This window comes from Ciconia boyciana, chromosome 2 (assembly GCF_034638445.1).
Source record: "Ciconia boyciana chromosome 2, ASM3463844v1, whole genome shotgun sequence".
NCBI classification, from domain to species: domain Eukaryota; kingdom Metazoa; phylum Chordata; class Aves; order Ciconiiformes; family Ciconiidae; genus Ciconia; species Ciconia boyciana.
The window spans coordinates 163,109,400-163,128,957 of NC_132935.1; the positions used below are offsets into that span (position 1 = coordinate 163,109,400).

General features: G+C 48.1%; 1 protein-coding gene across 2 annotated transcripts in view; it reads left to right on the forward strand.

Moving 5' to 3' along the window:
• The first annotated feature begins 8,700 nt into the window (after positions 1-8,700).
• XIRP1 (xin actin binding repeat containing 1) overlaps positions 8,701-19,558 on the forward strand; it is a 32,371-nt gene continuing 21,513 nt past the window's right edge. For both annotated transcript variants that reach the window (XM_072851541.1, XM_072851542.1), the window contains exons 1-4: positions 8,701-8,828; positions 10,099-10,153; positions 11,604-12,014; positions 13,377-13,458. In XM_072851541.1, coding sequence (XP_072707642.1) covers positions 8,701-8,828; positions 10,099-10,153; positions 11,604-12,014; positions 13,377-13,458 — 676 coding nt within the window. The remainder of the gene's footprint in view (positions 8,829-10,098; positions 10,154-11,603; positions 12,015-13,376; positions 13,459-19,558) is intronic.

Here is a 19,558-nt window from a genome sequence, read left to right on the forward strand (position 1 = left end):
CATTCTGCTATCTGATGGTTTTGAAGGTCAAACCAGGCCTGTTGGAAAAAAAAAGCTGGTTTTAAGGCTAGCAAGAGCAGTTTGGAGTCCTGATACATGCAAGCCTGATGCAATTCTGCCCCATTCCCAACCCCATGGCCCAAAACCCTTTCCCTGCTCCTAACCACACACCAGGAGGGAACTCAGCCCGGGGACCGAGGGGAGGTGATGACAGCTGCCAATGGCCCCAGCCAGCTGGAAAGAAGCTGAAGATGGAGCAGGCTGTCTGGGCTGGGCCCTGGGGAGATGACCCACCACCCCCAGCACCACTGGGTCCTTGTGCAGACGTTATGCTCAGGGTATGCTCAGGGCCAGACCCCCAGCTGAAAGTGATGGAGCGACACACATTTTCCTCGACTGAGAACCAGGGATGAGCGGAGCTGGGCTTGCCGCTTGTGTACAGCGTGGGTTTCGTCAGCGGTGCATTGATGCAGGGCTTGAGCTGCTTCTTGGCCCCTCGCCCACTCTGCTGAGCCTGAAGCGGGGAGCATCTCCCCTCACCTAGATTTGCTCTTGTTCACGTTCCCAAGACAGATCTTAAGAGATTTCCCACACATCAGCTGCAAGGCTCAGCCGTTCAGCCAGCTCCCCCTGAGCTGCTCGGCAGTGGTCCCTTTCCTCTGAGTCAACACTTTCAGGTACAAGAGTTCACAGTGCCAAGAGCCTCTAGTGCAGGCATGGAGAAAAAAGATACCCTAAATGGTCACCAAACCTTTGCACATCTTCTAAACAACCCCAAAACGCTGCAAACCATGCGCAAGGCTGCATTTGCCAGGGAGGAGAGGGCAGAGATGCTGAGGGGCTGCTGTTGCCTGTCCCCTTCCTTTAGCATCAATCATGGCAGTGTGTATTCTCCAGCTCATTAAAAAAAAAAGGGAAAGCAGAAGCTTTTGCCCCATATTGTGGCTGCACCCAGCTCTGATCTATGCCCACAGAGTCCAACAGTGCAGAATAAAAACAAACTGCAAACACTGTGTAGTTTGCAGACAGACACACACACAGCCCCACGGCGTCTTAGAGGCAGCCAGGAAATATTTCGTTCTCACAAAAAATGTATTTTTGCTGGTTTTAATTTTCAGAGCTTCCCGGGGGGGAGGAAAAGATACTTTTCAATGAGAAACTGAAGCCTGAACAATCTGAGGTTTCACATTTAGCTGGGGCAGGTGGAAGAAACATCCACCACCGAACACTTTCATAAAACCATCTCTGGCAATCACCCCCTTTGGCAGGGGAAAGCCAAAAACATGATCAGCCCAAAAGGGGCACTGCAGTCCTGTGTGGTCAGAATAAGATGGTTTATACGCTAAGGATTGAAAAGACAAAAGTTTTCCTTTGAGAAAAAGCAGTGCATGGGACAAGCAGAGCACTCAGGGTGAGGAGAGTCACACAGCTTTTAGGTGCATGGGCTTATTTGTGTTCAAAAATTAAAGGTAGCTCTAGTTCTCCTCTTTCTTTCTTTCTTTCTTTCTTTATTTATTTATTTATTTATTTATTTATTTCCACATTTCATCCCACTCCAGCATTCATTTTTCACTGCCACATAAATGGGCAGTTTCTCTTCTGCCAATAAGTGAAAGGAAGAGTTAGGGGATGTGGCTTGTACCCGTAGAAAGGTATGGGGGGAATCAAGCGGATTTGGGGGATGGTCGTTTGCCTTCGAGAGCAGCTTGGGAAAGCCTGGGGCATTGCTCTGCAGGCACAGCTGCAGCAGTGTATCCTGCTCTGCAGGGGAAAACCCATGTCCCCTTGCCCAGCATCAGCATGGGGACTCCATGGTGCGGCCAGTCACATCACTGGGTGCAGGAGTGGCAAATTCGGCTCGGCATTCCCCCAGATGGAGACAGCCATGGAGAGGGGCACAGAATCCACCTGGGAACAGGGCAAAGCAGTTTTTAAGCAGCAGCATTTTGAGGAGATGAATGATGTCCTAAAGGGGGGAGCTCACACCCCTGTGGGTAAGATGCACCACAAAAGGCTGTGAGCATTGAGAGGAGCCCATCGAGGTGCAGCATCTGGCGCTGGTGGAGATGACTTCAGGGTGTTTCACGCAGAGAGGGATGCGGTGGTGCGTCACGGGGAGGCCGTCATCGGGCATTGCTCGAGGACCGCTCTGCTCCCTGGGGCGGTGGTGGGCTGTGTCTGAGTGCAACCCCAAACCTGGAAACACAGCCCTGCTGCTGTCCCTCAGCTCGGTCCCCTGTGTGCCACAAGACAGTCAACTCTGCGCAGCAGCTCAGGGTATTTTCTGCTCACAGACCCCATCAGGTCCTGCAGGCTATGCCATCAGGTCCTGCAGGGCTATTCTCAAAATCAGACCCTAAAACTCTAAATGAAGGCCATCAGAAGCCTTCTCTACTTTTGAGTATGTTGGGCCCAGTGTTTCATTTTCTTACAGTCCAGGGTGAGCTTTACCTTCACACACCCTGCGGTGGTGGCTGAGCTTACCTGTGGCAAAGCTGATGTCCTGAGGGCCACACCTTAATGCCACAGAGGTCCAAGATTTGCTGCATTTCATGCCAAGGTCTCTGAGAAAGCTGAGGCCAAGCAGGAGCTGGAGTTGGCCTTGGATGTCCCTGCACCCTGAACCCTACAACCTTGGCCATCTCTGCATCTCAACCTTCACCTGAACTTGAGACTGTGGAGTCTGAAAAACTTTAATTTTCGCATCTTTTTCTTTCCTTAAGGAAGTCAGAGGCCATCTTAACTTCTTGAAGGGGAAATTACCAAATATCCTGCCACAGTATTTCCAGCCATCACAAAACCCAGCCACTACAGAGTTCTCCCAAGAAAAGCCAGTCTCCCAAGCTTTCCACCCCGAATGAAAAAATAAAAAAAAAAGACTTGGCAGTCTGCAGCAGGGAGCATTCAAAGGGAGTGTGCATCTACGGAGCCCACAGTCCCAGGGTGCACGGGTAGCCCGGGGCGAGCACGCACATGAGCCTCCCTCCCCAGCACGTCCTGATGCCATGGAAGCTCATTAAAATGGACTGAGCGATGTGCCAGCTGTAAATGCAAAGATAGGTCTTTTCAAATAAGTCCCATTAGTTCCACATGTGCGTTTGATAGATAATTTTTTGGTTACTTAACATGAAACCAATAATTATGGAAATGACAAGAAAAAGACGGATAGCGGAGAGAAAGCAATACCAGAGACTTTGCAGGGTTTTTTCCTCCCCTAATGCAGCCATCCTTAGTAAACTGCTAGTGCAGAGCCCTACCCAGCAGACCAAAGGAAAGAAGTCAGCTCTGCCAGCACCAGCTCCCTGGAGCTGCATGGTGCCTTCAGCTACACAATCAAACACTCGCTTTGCAGCCACATACACAGCCCTGATGCCACATGAGCAAGCATCTCCCCTTATCCCCCAAAAATGGAGGGAACGTGCTGGGGAGAGTGCAAAATCTGGCTCTTCTCCACTGCTTGTAGCCAGCTTGCTGTAAATTCCCTGAGAGGGGATCAAATCTGGAGGAAACACACATCACAACCAGTATTTTTCAGAAAATCTTTTATGCATCAATCTGTTTATAACAAATAGCAGATCTCTAGTCACACCCAAATTGACTTATTCCCTCTTGTGCTCACTCGCACCCTGCGCCATCCCACCATCCCCGCACGCAGCCATCTGAGAAGCAGGGCACAAACGTGCATGCAGGAAAGGAACACAGGCTGGGCACAGGAGGGGAAAGAAAGAGGAACGCGCACGTTTTTAGTGGGACTATAGTTATCAAAACAACATTATACAACTGCAAAAAAAGAAGAAGAAAAAAATAATAGAGGTGGTTATGTAAACCGCTGTCCCTGTCTGGTCAGCACAAATCTCATGTGGGCTTAGGTCAGTCCATTTGACACAGCTAGAACTAATTGTCTATGTTAACCATTAGTAGCTCCCAGTTCAAAGTTCCCCGCTAGCTGCCTCTGTGCCCTGCCTGTACTCCTGCTGCCTGCCTGCTGCCAACTACCCCAGCAAAGTGCAGGCAGCGTTGCCCGCCCCTGCCCACGTCTGTGCTGGAGACCTCAGAGCCTCAGCAGGGGATGAGACACCAAACTGCAGCTTCCAGCCTGGATGCCCTGCTCTGCCCCGGCTGGCCAAACCAAGTGCCCTCAGTGTCCCCACAGGGCATCTGACCATACCAAACAAAAACAAAAAGCAAACCTTATTGTTCCCAGTGTGGTGGTCAGGAGACGTCCTGGGCACGTAATAAAGCCTCGTAGTGCCTGAAATAAAACTCCAGCCCCTACCCTGGAGAAGGCCTGTGTTGCAATCACAGGACAAGGAAGGGTGGATGGCTGTAACAGACGGAGTTGTGACCCTGCAGAGGAACATCCCAGTGGCATCACTTTGCTGCCCAGGATCGTGGAAGCACCTGGAGGACTTTCTAGCTCCCATCCCATTTTCTGCAGGCAAATTCCCATTGCTAGAGGGAAAAGGGTGTGACTTGGCTGTTTATCACAATGAGGAGAGAAAGTGCAGCCTGGCTTCTTAAAACCTCTCAGCTATCTTCTCTCCCAGGGTGAGACCCTATAAAAGGTCCTTGGGATGGAGGCACACATAGGTAACATGGTTGTTTCCACCTTTCTGCAGGAAACAGAGGAGGTATTTGTGGCTGACTGCTCTTTCTAGCTTGGCATACTAGGTCACCATGTTTTATTTAGAGTTAAGGACATCTGGAAAGGCCCTTCCAGGAGCACAGTCAGTGCTGACCTGCTTGCTCCCCTTGGAGAACAGGTCAGAGCAGCCAAAAGAAAACCTGTGTCCCAAACAGGGCAAGGGTTGCTTGGGCTGGTGACTGGAAAGAGCGTTTGGAGACCACAGAGGCATATGAACAGAAGGGTCCTCACAGCATCTCTTTACCCCATCTCCTTCACCTGGGGAAACTGCTGAAGCTCAGATATCATGTCCCATCAAAGCTCCCAGTTTCTACAAGACACCTCTTCCAACTTCTCACAAGGCAAAAGGCAAACCCCAAGAGTCTTCAGGAGTAGTGATTTCCCTTCCTTGGTTGTGGGAGGAAAAGGTGTTTTGGGGACTGCTACATTCTGTCCCTCCATCCTCTAACTAGTCCCCCACTGCCATGATTTGGTACCTGGAGGCAAGTCAACCTGATTCAGGCACTTTTCTGTGCAAACCAGTGGAGCTACTTACAGCAGCATGAAAATAATGCAACAAGAGGAGAAGCAGGGAATAGGACTTGGGGGCTTTCGTCCTGGAAAGCAGGGACTAAGGGGGGGCAAAAGGGGCAGCTCAGCAGTGGGCAGGTGTGCATAGCTCTAACTCGGCAGACATTGCTCCCTCTCTGGGCTGGGACCCACCTCTTCTTCTCAGCTCACAGAAACTGCTCAGCATGAACAATTAATTCCCATCTTCCCACAGGCGCTTGCCAACAGAGCAAACCCAGTGCACTGCTAACAGCAAAGACTAAAATCACTGTGAGCTGAGCAAGGCACCCAGCAGAGACGGTAGCTGAAGAACCAGCCTAAGGCACTGTAATTCTGGCAAAACCAGTTTCAAAACACACTTTATCTAGTGAGTGTGCCTTGGAGCTATGCAGAGAATTATGTCCATGCAGCCTCTTTATGGAGAGAGGAACGGGATGGCAGTAGTCCCCGAAATAATTCATGGGTCTTTTAGCAGCCCCTATTACTCACTATTGGATGGACTGCAATGTTCATTGTTTCATTCTGTCAGCGAAATCCTTGTCCTCTGACTTAAATGACTAACAAGGAAGCATCCCAGCTTCAGAGCCTCATTTTGCCCATGCAACTAAAATCCTTCCAGCCTCCATCAGACTTGCCTTTTGATTGCCCAGCAGCTACTAAAATCACTGGTATTTTCGCATTACAGTGCAGGGCATCCTACAAAATCCTCCAAGAACTGAATCGTGTTCACTGGGAAACATCCAGCAGGTCAGGGAGACCCTGGGAGTGCAGAAGAAGGGTGAAGGGTTCAAGTCTGGCACAAATCTGAGTATGCACAAAGTCAGGGCTGTGCTCTAGGCTGGTCCTTAGGCACTGCTGATACTGAACACGATAGGTAGCATGAGAAGAGTCTACCATATGAAATCAGACTCACTGTACCCACAGGACAGAGAATTAAAATCATTAATGTTTCTCAGTTGTTTTTAGGTGCTGGAATAAAAGCTTGATAAAGAGTTTTTGTTCCAGTAAAAGTTGAATCAGAACATATGGAGAAGTGCAAGTTATTATTTCATAAAGTAATGACAGGGACAGCCAGTTTGTTTATCCGGATCTCTGCTTTGCCCTAACTCACTCGCTCCTTGTGTCAAAGGTTTCTTGCTTAGCTTAAGCATTTCTGGGTAAATTATTTTCCAGCTTTTGATGTCAAATGCAGCCCTTCTTGTTCATTATAAACCAACACACTGTTATCTGCTCTTATTCGTGCACTGGCTTTGTTGCTTGGTCAACTTTCCAGTGTGCGCAGAATAAACCCCCCAGCAAGAACTTCATAGAAACCCAGTTATTGTTAGGTGCAAAAGCAGCTGTTTGTGGCCATGTTGCTACATGGCTAAGAGGTTACCTTTGCCAAACTCTGACTTTAATCAGACTTAGATGTTGCTTAAATTGGATCCCCTCAGACAGTCCTGCCCTTTCTCGCCCCTAATAGTGAAGTATTCCAATTTCTTTCATCTGGACCCTGCCTCCCTTAAGGCCTGGCCCACCTTTCATTTTTGCGAGGAGGAGCAGTGTATTCCCTAGAGATGTTAGCACCCCGGGGAGACAGTCTCTCCTGCAGCTCATGCGAAACCTCCCCAGCAAAGCCACAGGCACAGGGGACCACAAGCTGAGCTGAAAAAACTCACTGGTTTGGAAGATGAACATATGACCTGTGCCAGAAGCATCCGATTAAAAATCCCCATGCAGCGGAGCTCCTTTCTGCTCCAGCTGGGACAAGGTGGGGAGATGGATTCCAGCAGATTTCCACCTAAATCAGAATCTAGCTTTGGATCTAGATGGCTATTGGTGCCCCAGTTGGGATCTGAATTTACTCGGTGTTTTTATGGGAAAGAATGAGACCTCAATAATTGGCAACAGGCTGACAGGAGCAGGGAGGAGGCTTCATCTCCTCTGCTCTTCAGTGCCAGCTCTCCAATTCATACCATTCCCATTCCCACATCAGCTTTTAATATTTAATTGCAGCTTTGCCAAGGGACTTTGCCTCCTGTCTTGTAAAGAAGGGGGAGAGGAAGGAGTCAGAAGCGTGGTACCGAAGAGCCCCAAGGAGACTATCAAATGGCAGATCTTGGGTGGAGGAAAGCACTCTAGCATGTAAGTGATTTTACACAAAAACCCTCCCAGATCACAGAAGATGGAATGAATTAATATCAGAAAAATCCTGTAAACCCTTAGCAACTGGGGGATGCTGTGCTGATTGTGGGAACTGTTCAGGGTGGGCTGGGAAGAGTATTTCCATCAACTGCCTATACTGTATTTAAGGAAAAGGGGGGATATAAATGGAAAATCAGGGAACACCTCCCTCCTAACAGGCTCATTTTGCCACAGAGTAAATCCCTCGAGGGCTCTTCACCTGGATTTGTTTAATGTTAGACACCACCGCAAAAATGGGAAACAATCCCTGGACTGTGGGAGGTGGGAGCCTCTGATCTAACAAATCTGTCTTTTCTTTAACATCACGGGAAATGACCTGGAAAACAAAAAAAGGAAATTTCTCAAGCAACTAGTGAGAAACACATCTCCATCCCTCTGGTCTTGATTTCTGATGTCTTAACGGCATGAGACGGGAGGCAGAGATTCATAAACTGCTGAATGACACCCCTATCTCCCAGAAAATCTGCCCCTCTTGAGTGCATCTGGAAGTGGACATCCAAACATGGGTGGACAACAGCTCTGGGTACAGCCCAGCACTCAAGCCAGTGCAATAGAAATCACTTATGAAATGTATTTTGCAAGCAACATGGCTTTTAAAACAAGTATTTTCAAAATCTAAATACAAGTATCTAATAATCCCATAGTTTGAATGTCTGTGTCAGTAATTAAAGAGCAATTACATATATCTTGTAGGTCCCTAGAGCTCTGTCTAAATTCAGAAAATGAACCCCAGATGACCCAATGTACTTCCAAGTGTCAGATCAGTCATTGCAAATCCAATGCCTGAGACTTCTGCTGCACATTTCTGCAGCCTGGAAAGCAAGAATATTTTTGGCAGAAGAGACCAAGAGGTGTTTAATTCTCTAGTTACTGCCTGAATTCAGAGCTGGTTCAGGTCTATGCAACATTGGAAACATAATTTTAACCAATGATGCATATACAAAATTTCCATCAAATATTTTTTAAATTATTTAAAGCTAATTCTTCTTCAGGTTCTTTCCTTCTCCCTGTCACAGATCACTGGGTGATCTAAGAGAATGAGAATAGTGGTAGGCAGAGGTGGAAAAGACCCGTTCCCTGCATAAGGAGTAATTTAAATTGTGTCTTCTTTAACCCTACTTTATTTTTTCAAAAGTGAATTTATGTGATGAGGTTTGCAGATGTATCAGTGAAGAAAGCATTTGTTCCACAACCCTTTACTGATGCACTGATCCCATGAGTGGAGATGGATGCACTAATTGTTGGCCTCTTTTCCCTGGATCTTCACATCCAGCACCGTAACCTTTGCTCTCTTGCTCTAATGCCAGCAGACAGTGAACATGGAAAAAGCTGAGAAGCTGAGGCCAGCTCAGTCCTTTCCTTTTCTGTGCCATTCTCCAAGGAGCAGTCCAGAGCACAGAGCGGTTCCTCTGAGAAAATCTGTGTCCGTCTCTGAACTAGTTGCCAGGTGAGTGGTTAATCTACAGTTCACCTTGGATCTGGGGGGTTCCAGGGTGGACTTTCCCTCTCCCATCTCCATAATAAACAAATCTCACTCAGATAAGGTCTTTCCCAAACACAGCATCCCAGTGTGTCATGTCTTGAGCTAGAGGCAAGTACTTTTCTGCCATAAGTGCTCTTAGCTATTACATATTACCAATGCATTATTTAGTCTTGGAAGAGAAGTCCTGATTCAAAAGCCAGATCCACTCAACAAACTTCCCCAAATACAGAGACACAGAGGAATTTGCCCTCGACCCCAATGACTGGAGCGTTCCCAGATGGATAATTAAGGCTTTTAATCTTGATAGTCTCTAAGGTGCCATGAGGGAAACCAGCAAATGCTGGAGAGATGAGCTGATGAGGAGACAAGAGGGGTATGGGCATCTCATCCCTTCCTGGTTTCTCTCAACTGTTTCTAACCAAAATGCTCCAGGGAGAGTTGCATTTCAACCCCAGTCCTTTAAGGGCTAATTTCTTTTCTGGTTACAACCCATAACTGAGGTCAGACCACAACACTGCCAAGAGTGAGACAAATAAGATTAGCAACAGAACCCAAAGTACATCTCCCTCAACATAAGAGTGACAGAGCAGCTGTCAAGACTGTCTCTTGAACTTCCCCTTGGGACAGTTTAGTTCCGAATATCCCAAACTTGGTCAGTTTTCACTGTAAATAGTCATCTATCTGACAGGGTCTTTGGAGAAATCTGAAAGTGCACTTCGCACAGCAAGGAAGAGAAGGAAGGTGGTTTCTTCTGCAAAGGTCTCACTCATCACTGGTGTTATATTAGGTCAGGTAGTGACTTGATAAATCCCTTTACATTAGGTTAAAGCTGAATGAATAAACAATATGTTGACCTTCTGGAAAGCCTGACTTCAGCTGCAAGCCATGTATCAGCGAAGTGCAATAATACACCGCTTTCAGCCAATAAAACCCCCAGCACATCCTCCACCAGTGGGGAGAGGGGGTCCTCCAGGGACACGTCTGCACGGAGCTTGGGAGGAGAGGGCTCACGGTGGATCTAGTGGCACTGCACTGAACTAATCCATTAGACCTAAAACCAGTCCTCTTTGGGGGATTTTTCACATCTCTCTCACTCTTCAAGATTGCTTTTGAAGTCTGTTGGGTTTCATATTTTCCAGAGGGTAAGAGAAGGCAGAAAGAGCCTGTCTAGCATATAGAAAAATACATTCAGGCTAAAAAGGGATTAAGGTGCCATCTCCTGTCTTTCCTGCAGGTACCAGAGCATCCTGGACTGTGAAAGCAGCATGTCGAAGCAAGAACATCCCAAGGTGAGAGACAGAGGCTCAGACTAGGTAGGACAGAGCATGTCCTAAAAACATAACGCTCCAGTTCTTGGCAATTAGAGACAAACAAAAACCTAGCATTTTTTGCAATATCTGGTGCTGTTCTGAGAACACCTCAGGGCAGGTCAGATCCAATTCCCTTTTAGTATGTACAGTTGGACTGACACATTTAAGATGCTCCAGGATGAGTTGAAAGCTTCATATATAACATTCCGATTGTTCTGGAGTGAATAAATTGTAGGGGTAGAGCCCAATGGAAGACCATCAAGAGATGTAGGACCTGGCAGAGGATTTAGCACTGGTTAGGAAGTGAGGGAAGGATCTAGCCTGAGGCAAAGGCACCAAAAGTCATTAAGGCACCCAGACAGCCACACTGGGCTGACAGATATCACACTGAGGCATCTCTGCCCTTCTGCACCAGCAGCTGGAGGCTTTGGGGGTTACCCTCTGTGTCTCAAATGACACTAAGCACCTACCTTCTTTGGCCAGGAAAGGTAGGTGCTTCTGTCATTCTGTCATTTCAGTCATTCTACTCTAGGGTGCAGAAATCACTTTTTTGGTGCTTTTGACTGTAATGGGACTTAGACATCAAGTTCATGAGTATATTTTGCTCACAGCTACATTTAGATATCTACATTTCAGCATCTTAAACTGAATTCCCCCCTAATCAGAAGCTGTGACTACTATTCTCACATCATGGCAAAGGTGCACCTCCCACCTACCAGTGTCCCTTATAGCATATTTTGATTGCAAACTCATTGGCATAAGGTGCAGTTCTCAGCTCTGTATTTGCATGTTGGATCCTGCTTTGTGATAAGGGCCTCTTACAACCTGGAATAACAGTGATAAAATTACACACTGGAAGCCAGATACTCTGGACTTCATCCAATTTCCCTGCTGAAGATAGGGTTGATTCCCACTGACCAGAGAAAGCTGAATTGCACCTCATTAAAAAAATGTAGAATCTGAAAATTTTTATTTCCAGTCCAGGTTTTTAAGATTAAACTGGAGGTTTACTATGAAATGATAGAGAGGGGGATTTCCTGACTGTTTGGAAACACAATTTCCTAGAGGAAGAGGATGGAGATGGGGATAAGACAATGATCCAAGAGGGAAGACAGCCAATGGTCATATTTTTTCTACTCCAAGGCTTCCTTGCATGACCATAGACAAATCAGGAGGTTTCACTGGAAATAGGCAAGACATAAACTTCTCCCACACTTCAAAAAGGGCTAGAATGTGTTTCGATTGTGCCCCTGACATTTACTCCAGAGAACATAGAGCAGACAGTGATGAGACACTCCTTCACCCCAAAAAGTTAGAGGGTCAACAGATGTGATGCTTGGAGTAAAAGAGCAGGAAATAAAAATTTCAGAAGATTTATTTTTGAAGTTAGATATGAGCCTATTTTTATGGGGATTTTTTGTTTTTTTAGCTCATGGAGAGAAGATATCTATCACAGACTAATGTATGCCAAATGGGGAAAAAACATGCCTCATCTCAAAGCCACCCCAGTGATATGTGCCCGAGCAAGTCCATGGAGGATCTTCCTATCCCTAACATCAGTGCCCCAACAAGGAATCTCAGAGGAGTCCTGACCAGCTTTGACACTCCTAAAGCCACTCCACGGTGTAAGAGTTTACATTTTGCTCCAGTCAAGACACCATCTCCCAATAGCATTTTGAGGAGGAGGGAGGCTGATGCCAGAATCATGACCACGATCCAACCCCTGAGCATGGAGACCAAACCCCATAAAGACCCATCCTCCCCTTCCTCTCTTCAGAGCATCCAGAGGAAAGAACAATGGAGTCCTGCCACCATCAAATGGAAGGCGTCTCCTGCAAAGGTTAGTAGGTGCTCTTCTTCGAAAGCTCCTGGAAATTTATTTTCTTTGGGTGCCAGAGTCATCCTTATAAGTGGTGGGGCTTCATGGTGGTTCTTTATCATCCACTGATGCCAATCCCTGGGCATGGGGGCTGCCCTGTGGAAGTTTAACCTTCCATGGTTAGGGAAGGAGGAGCAGGTTTACAGGTGAGCCATGTTGTGACATCAGAGCTACCATCAGGATAGAGCTTGCTCCAAGATCTGGTGAGGGTGAACAACAGAAAACCCTACTGCGGAAAACCCCTTGCACATCACCTCCCTGCAGCATGGAGTCCACCTGTCTTTCTGTATTATTAAAAGCTGGCAGACACACCACCAGATCCTCAAACACATGCTTGGGTTTCCCTCGAGCCAGGTTCTGCAATGCCACAGCATCCAGTGGAAAAGGGGTACCATGTGCTGTGACAAGTGAAAGAAAGGCCTGACTCCACTATTAAATACTAAATCACCACAGGAGCTGGAAATGGAACTTAGTGCCAGTTCATGCAAGCAGCTGACAATGCCTGGAGCCAGGCAACAACTACAAGCAAGGACAAATTCATAATATCACCTATGGCTTGCATAGTATCACCTTGCTTCCAGTCCTGTTACTCTCTTCTCAATCCAGACACCCAAATTTTACCAAACTTTCACATAGTTTATCTCTAATCCTATCCAGCTCTGGGTCATTTAATGTTATCAGGATATCATATGTTCAACAAACTATTCCTTGCTACCATCCTTTTCCTGGAGAGAAAGGAGTTGGTAGGAATGGACAGCCTAGATTGGAGAGAGACCTACATCAAGGAAAAAGGAGAGTCCCATGAAGTCATTATGACCTGGAATATTAATTATGGATGAGATTCTGTCTGAAATGGTCATGTACATCTCACCACTGTACGATATAACCCAAATGATTACTATGCCACAAGAGGGACTGGTCCCTTCACTGGGCACAGCAAAAGACAACACCAACCATTACTGGGTTTGAGACATGGAAATCATTGTGGAAGCAGGTAAAGCAAATGGATGGATAAACCCGATCCACAAATGGTTGCCTCAAAAATGAGGATGGGTAGAGAAAAGACCACTTAGCTCTGGAGACAGAGTGGGGCCCAAAAAGCTGTGAAGTACCGTCCTTGGAGAGAACAGAGCAAAGCCAAGCCTGTGTCAGGTCTACAGGAAAAGATTCCAAACCACACACAATATATGGAGGCAATGCCAGGGCCACCTTTGCCTCTGGAAAGCCTCTGGTGCCATCACCTTCCCTACACTGGGGCTTTGTGCAGTTCCTCTCCTCTATTTATGGGAATTTACCTGTTTCCCTGCTGTTGTTCCCACACAGGAAGGGAAGCTGTCCCGCAGCAGGCAGGCGATCATTTCCTCGGTGCCGGATACAGCCGATGACTCAGCCACAGGCAGAAGCTGTGAGTTGGATTTATTTTGGTTACCAGTCATCATTGCTACTCTACTGCCAGCTCTATAGTTGCAACTGGGAAGGGTCTACTCGGTCCTTGCGCAAAGCTGTATTTCCCATGTAATCCCATAACAGAGACTGACTGGGCAATTCTGGCTGGGGATGGTGTGGGTAATACCAGGACAGGCCATGCAGGAGTGCGGCCAAGGACAGGGAGTGCAGAGAGCAGGCAACCACACGACTGCAGCCGTACCCCTCCCAGCCCTGATCGGTCCCATTGCACGGAGCTGGCAAATCCCAACACAGCTGGGATCTGGCCCAGTGTTGAGTCCACGGAGCCACGCTGACTCTCCCTATGCTGCTATCCCAGCATTTAAAACTATCTGGTATTAAATACCAAGGCAGAATTACATCCATGTTCAGTTTGGGATGAGTAATATCTCCCTGCACCTCAGCCTTGAGAACAGGAAAAGGGAGAGGTTCCTTTGTACCTAACGAAGGAGTCTTGGCTGGGCTCCTTTTTGGATTTGGCAGCAGTGGTGTATCAGACACAGTCATCCTTGGCTTAAGACAGGAGATGTAAGTGATCCCTAACACTATGATATCATCGGGACTAAAGCAGGTCAGGGATATTTCAAGGCAAGAGGCATCTGTGAACAGTGAGAGCTCCAAGCTGAAGCTTTGCATGGGAAAGGGTTGAATTTTACCAAAACTCACTGTCAGGAAGGTTTTGTAGATTTGGGGCAGAAAGAAACAACTTTCCAACAATCCCATAATGAGTGGACTTGAGACTGGAGGGACCATCCTGCCTGCTTTGGGCCTGGATCAGGAATCCAGGACCCCATATCCCATCTATCTAGGGTTTGTTCTCTTTGTTTTCAATTTCTTGCTTTTCTTTCTCACAAGAGAAAAAAAAAGAAAAAATCACATGCTGCCTGGATTTGAGACACTGTATTTAATTACCCAACTGCATGGGAAAAGAAGTCTCTTACACAGACAAATGAAGGAGATGAAGTTCCCACAGCATTGCTGGGATTGTATTTTTAATATCAAAGCACGTGAAGTCACCATGCTATCTTGCTAAACGCGATCACAGTATTAGCTGCAGTGTGCCTTTTACAGCGCGAGGAACATCTTTTCCTCTGGCTGGTGTATGATGAATCATGGTCTATCTTAGAGCCTTACACCACTCTCCAGCCCCTGACTCAAAGGTCTTGCAATAGCAAAGACTTCATGTCATCTCCAGCACGGCTTCTTTGGTAGGGCTAGGGTTTACGTGATGTGGGGTCCTTCTAGGGAGGCAATTGCAGCCAGGGAGCTGGGAATATGACAGCTACCTCTGATGTAGGTGCTGGATTTGATCAAAGACAGGAGTTGTAATGCTTCCTAAAAAAGTCCATGAACTAGCTGTCCCATATCTCTTCTGGCACAAGATATGTCCAGGACTATACCTGTGCTGTGCTTGGTCATTCCCATGGCGCGAGAGAGCCATCAGTGCTCCACGTGCCCCAGTAGTGACCAGGGCAGGTCTTCTACAGGAGGCTCATCACCATCACCCAGGGACTGCCCCACAGACCTTCCCCAGGACTGAGGAGGGGACACACAGCCAACGCAGTGACCTGGGATGGGGAAGGCAGAGTGTTGAGCAGTTTGAAGCCGCACAATGTTGTAAGGTCAAGCACAAAGCACGGTTCTCAGGTCTGGGACGCTGTGATACGGAGGACAACAGCTTGGCAGTGTTCAAGACAGCTCTGCTGACTGGCATTTGGCTTATCAGCAAACACATGTCCATACAACAGTTCAGAGCTGAATAACTACACATGAAGTCAAAGCACCAGTTGCTGTACCTCCTTCCAGACACGGCATACTCACCTCTGAGACACTGCTGGAGTCCTGAGCATTGCTCGAAGGGGAAGGCTGCTACACCCCTTAGAAAAGCCCATTCCCAGGCAGCTAAACCAGCCGGGCTACATCCCCAGCCACACTGACAATATCAGATGATCTGGAGGAAGTTTCCACCAAAGACATCACCGAGTCACTAATTAAAGATGTCCAAGTGGCTATAGTTAGCAGTAATGAGATTAAACTGAGCAGTGGAAGACTTACACGATAGAACAAAATACTTCCTAGGAAGGAAGATGGTAAATCAAGGAACCATTTTCCCCAAAGGGAAATGGTTGAAAGCTTGAGTCCTTTAATATTAAAGAGGAGAAGGCATCAGCTAATTTGCTGCAGGTAGAGTCTCCTGAGTACTTTAGGTTTAAAAATTAACAACTTCTAGATGAATTTTGGCAATGAGAGAAAGGAAAATCACGGCCAAGAAAGAGAAAACAGGGTCATTCATGCGGGCATGCCGTTCCCCCAGCTCACACACATACATATGCTTGCGCATGTATGTATTAATATAGCTCCATTATTCAGTGCTTTCAGCTGAAGGGCACACGAGGATGTTACCTCAGTGCAGAGCAAAGATGAAACTGGAGCCTGACGTGACTGCAAATTACAGAGCATCCAGACAGCCTCCAAAACGCATTTAATTCCCTCCTCCCCCTTCCCCTTTCTATTCTGTATTCATTTCGACCTCTATCCACGGGGAATTTTCAAAGCAAAGAGAGGAGGCGAAGGAGAGGGCAGAAAACGGTGGGCTCTCCCATCCTGCGTGCAGGGAGACCCAGGTTTGGTTGCAACGCTTGCTTGGCAGGGGGTGGTTTTTTCCCCTCCTCGTTGTAGCACCTGCACATTCTCCTGCAAGGGGGTGCGGTGCCATCTAGCGACAATGAAACTGTCCCACTTTGGTCCCAAAATTGTTCTCCGCAAGGATGCTGCTGCACAGCAGCCGCTGGACACTGTGTCTCAGCCCCAGCAGTGGAAGGAGGCTGTCGCCATCCGTCTCTCCATGACCTGGGGACTTGCAGACAGCATCCCCCTTCTGCAGCACACCGTTCAGCAGATGGGTTCGGGAGAACATCACCACTGAACTGGAAAGATCTGAAAGGCGGGGGAAAAATGCTGATTTAAGATAAAAGGCTGTGCTTGTGCTACAAACAGCTCTGAGTTCAAGGCAGCTCTGGCACTTGCAATGATAGAGGCTCCTGCAGTCAAAATAACCCTTAAAAGCTCATTTCCCTTTCAGCAATTGCTTTTCATGAGCATGACAAGCAGGAGTTGAACGTTGGGACTCCTCTAAGTGCCCAACCTGTCCAGTTCTAAGCGCTTTGTGCCTCTGCAACTCAGCCAGGAGGGAAACTTGGGGTGTTTCAGCATAAGATCCATCTGCCCCGCTGACTAGAGCACCTCACATCACAGAAAGAAGGGGCAGAAGCAGGTGCCATCCATCCCCCTTTCACCTCTCCCAGTCCGTGTGACAGCTGGTCAGGGATACTGGGATCGCAGGTACCTTTTTCAGGGGCTGCCATGGGAGCATGCAGTGGTTACAGAGCGCAGGGGAGCGATCAGCCTCCGCTCATGCCTGGCTGAGCCCTGTCAGCAGCTGGGCTGGCAGCAGGGATCAAAACAGACAGGCTAGTCCCGTCTAGTTGGCTTTTCCTGCAAGCCCTAGTCTGTGCTCTCACCTGATCTAGCCTAAAGAGCTTTTCCCTTGCTGAGCCCCTGCTGCCCTCTTCTCTCTGCTCCCAGCAAGAGCCACCCTGCCTTAGCTGAGGGCTCAGGGCTGCCCTCTGCTCCAGACCCCCATGCCCCCGGGCTGCTGATCACCCCCTATCACACTCTCAGTGCCTCTCAGAAAGGCCCAGTGCCACATCGATTATATTTTTTTCATTTTCTGCTTTCTAATTAGTTGCTATCTTCCAGACAGGAGAAGAAAAACCCTTCCCCAGGAGCTGTGCAGAGCGAGCTGTCAGGTAGCTCAGATCTTGCAGGCTTGCAGGAGAGTGTTTGCAGGGGCACTGATGGGGGGACATGCGTGGAGGCCACAATCCACAGCAGACCAGGTCGTCCACCTAGGGATGGACAGAGAGACAGCAGGAGAATGAACAGACAGCCATGCATGCACACAGACCACCCCCCTGTATACGTATGTTGTATGTTGCAGCTAGACAGACAGGAAAATATATGTCGCAGATGAAGAGAGAGCTCCACATAAATATATGCATGCACCCTGTGTGTTCCTGCTGGGCACATGCACACCACAAGGACACACACGCACACCCGTCGTGAGCTGCTGACTGAGCTGCTATGCTCTGCCCTTCACCTCCTGCCTTTATGTCCCTCCACCCATATGGAATAAATAAGATACCTCTGTCCCCAGCCTACCGCTGTGTTTGCTGACACCTCTGCCACTCTGTTCATGCTACCTGAGCGGGTGCATGTTTGCTGACAGCCCCTGCCATCCCCAGTCCTCTGACTCACAGCCTGGCTTGGCAATCAGAGACCTGCCTACCACCCTCCTAACGACATCCCTCGCTTTCCTGCTCCACGTCGCAGGGTACGCTCAGCAGGGGCCACTTCATTCTGCACCTCCTCGGCTGCTTAGTGCTGCCTTGCTCACAGCCACCGCTCACGATGTACCATCTCCTCCTCAGCACGCAGAAGTAAAAAGGGTGGCTGTATTTCTGCCCATCCCCAAGATGGTTGAATTTCAGCCCGTTCTAATTTAGCTTTTTTCTCGGATCCTCATTTATTGAAGGAAGCAACAAACAAAACAGAGACCACTTCAGAGGGAGGGGTAATGGTCTTCCTAGGCACCAGGCTTAACACAGATAGCAGAGGACTGGTAATTTGTAGCTTTTCAGGATGGTTAAAGAAACTGGGCTATGGTAGGGAGGAGCCGGGCCCTTACAGGAGCCTCGGTGAAAACAGATGGTCATCTGGAGCTGGATGTGATGTGATGTGATGTGATGTGATGTGATGTGATGTGATGTGATGTGATGTGATGATGTGATGAGATGTTGACAAGGAAACACGCACGCTGAACTGCAGCCGGGTTGATGTGTAGCATCCTCTCCAGGGACTGATACCCTGATACCTGCAGACCTATAGGGGAAAGAGAGGGGCAGCGGGCCCTTCAAACACCCCTGTAAAACTCCAGCAAAGGTATTCAGGAGGAGGGAACCAAAAAACTTAAGCAACTCAAACCAGAAAATCATCAGTGGCGAGTTGCTCGGCCCTTTGGAGCGAAAAGCATGGAGCCCCTTTGGGGACCAGGGTCACACTTCATCTACTCAGCACAATGAGATCTTTGTGTGACCAACGAGCCGGGCAGAAATGGCGATGTCCCTGTGCTACATGCTGTACAAAGACACCACAGAGAAAGGCTAAGACAGCTCTGTGCGCACAGATAAAACAGGTATGATTTTTGCCCCAAGACGGTCTGGTCCAGCACAGCTCACATCCATGCATCTCTCCCCCCCCATCGCTGCAGTCCCATGGTGTCTGGCATTGGGTGCTGTGGGCCATGGGCATGGTCTGGGAGGGTACAAGCAGGGTGGGACCGAGCATGGCTCTCTTGTGGCTCTCGCCCTGTGTTTTCTGATCCTAAGCACCTCTGAGTGAATGTTTTATCTCAGGTAATGGTGACTTCTGGTACTGGCATAGCCAACCCACATCTCCTTTCATCGCCACATGGCGATTTACTCAAGCCTATGCTCTCTAAAGGTGTCAGAAAAGTAAACCAAAGAGAGAGCAGCTGGATCCAATTCAAACATTACTGGGTTCCTCAGCCATATCACTATCCCAGCCTGTTAAAGGTGGACTGTTAAAATAAGCCCCAGAGCCATTGGTTATGTTTGTATTTGTAAATCAGCATGGTCAGGCCAGGGTCCTCAGCTCTGCCACACAGTTGTGCCCACCATTAATATGCTAAAAATAACACCCATTGCCCAGATGAGCTTTGAGGGCATCAAGAGCTCTCTGGGGCCAAGTGCTTTATTGTTATCCCTCTCCCAACACGGCCCAGAGCACCTCCCTGCAGCACCGCATTGCTAACGGAGGGACTGCAAGGATGGGGATGATACCCAACTGACCACAAAGCAGATAGCTCAATTGTCCTTCTTGGCATACACACTTCCTCTCACTTTCCTAAAATATTTTTTTTTCTCTGTTGGTTCTAAAATATTGGAACGGATGAGGAAATAGGGAACCAGAAAATGTAG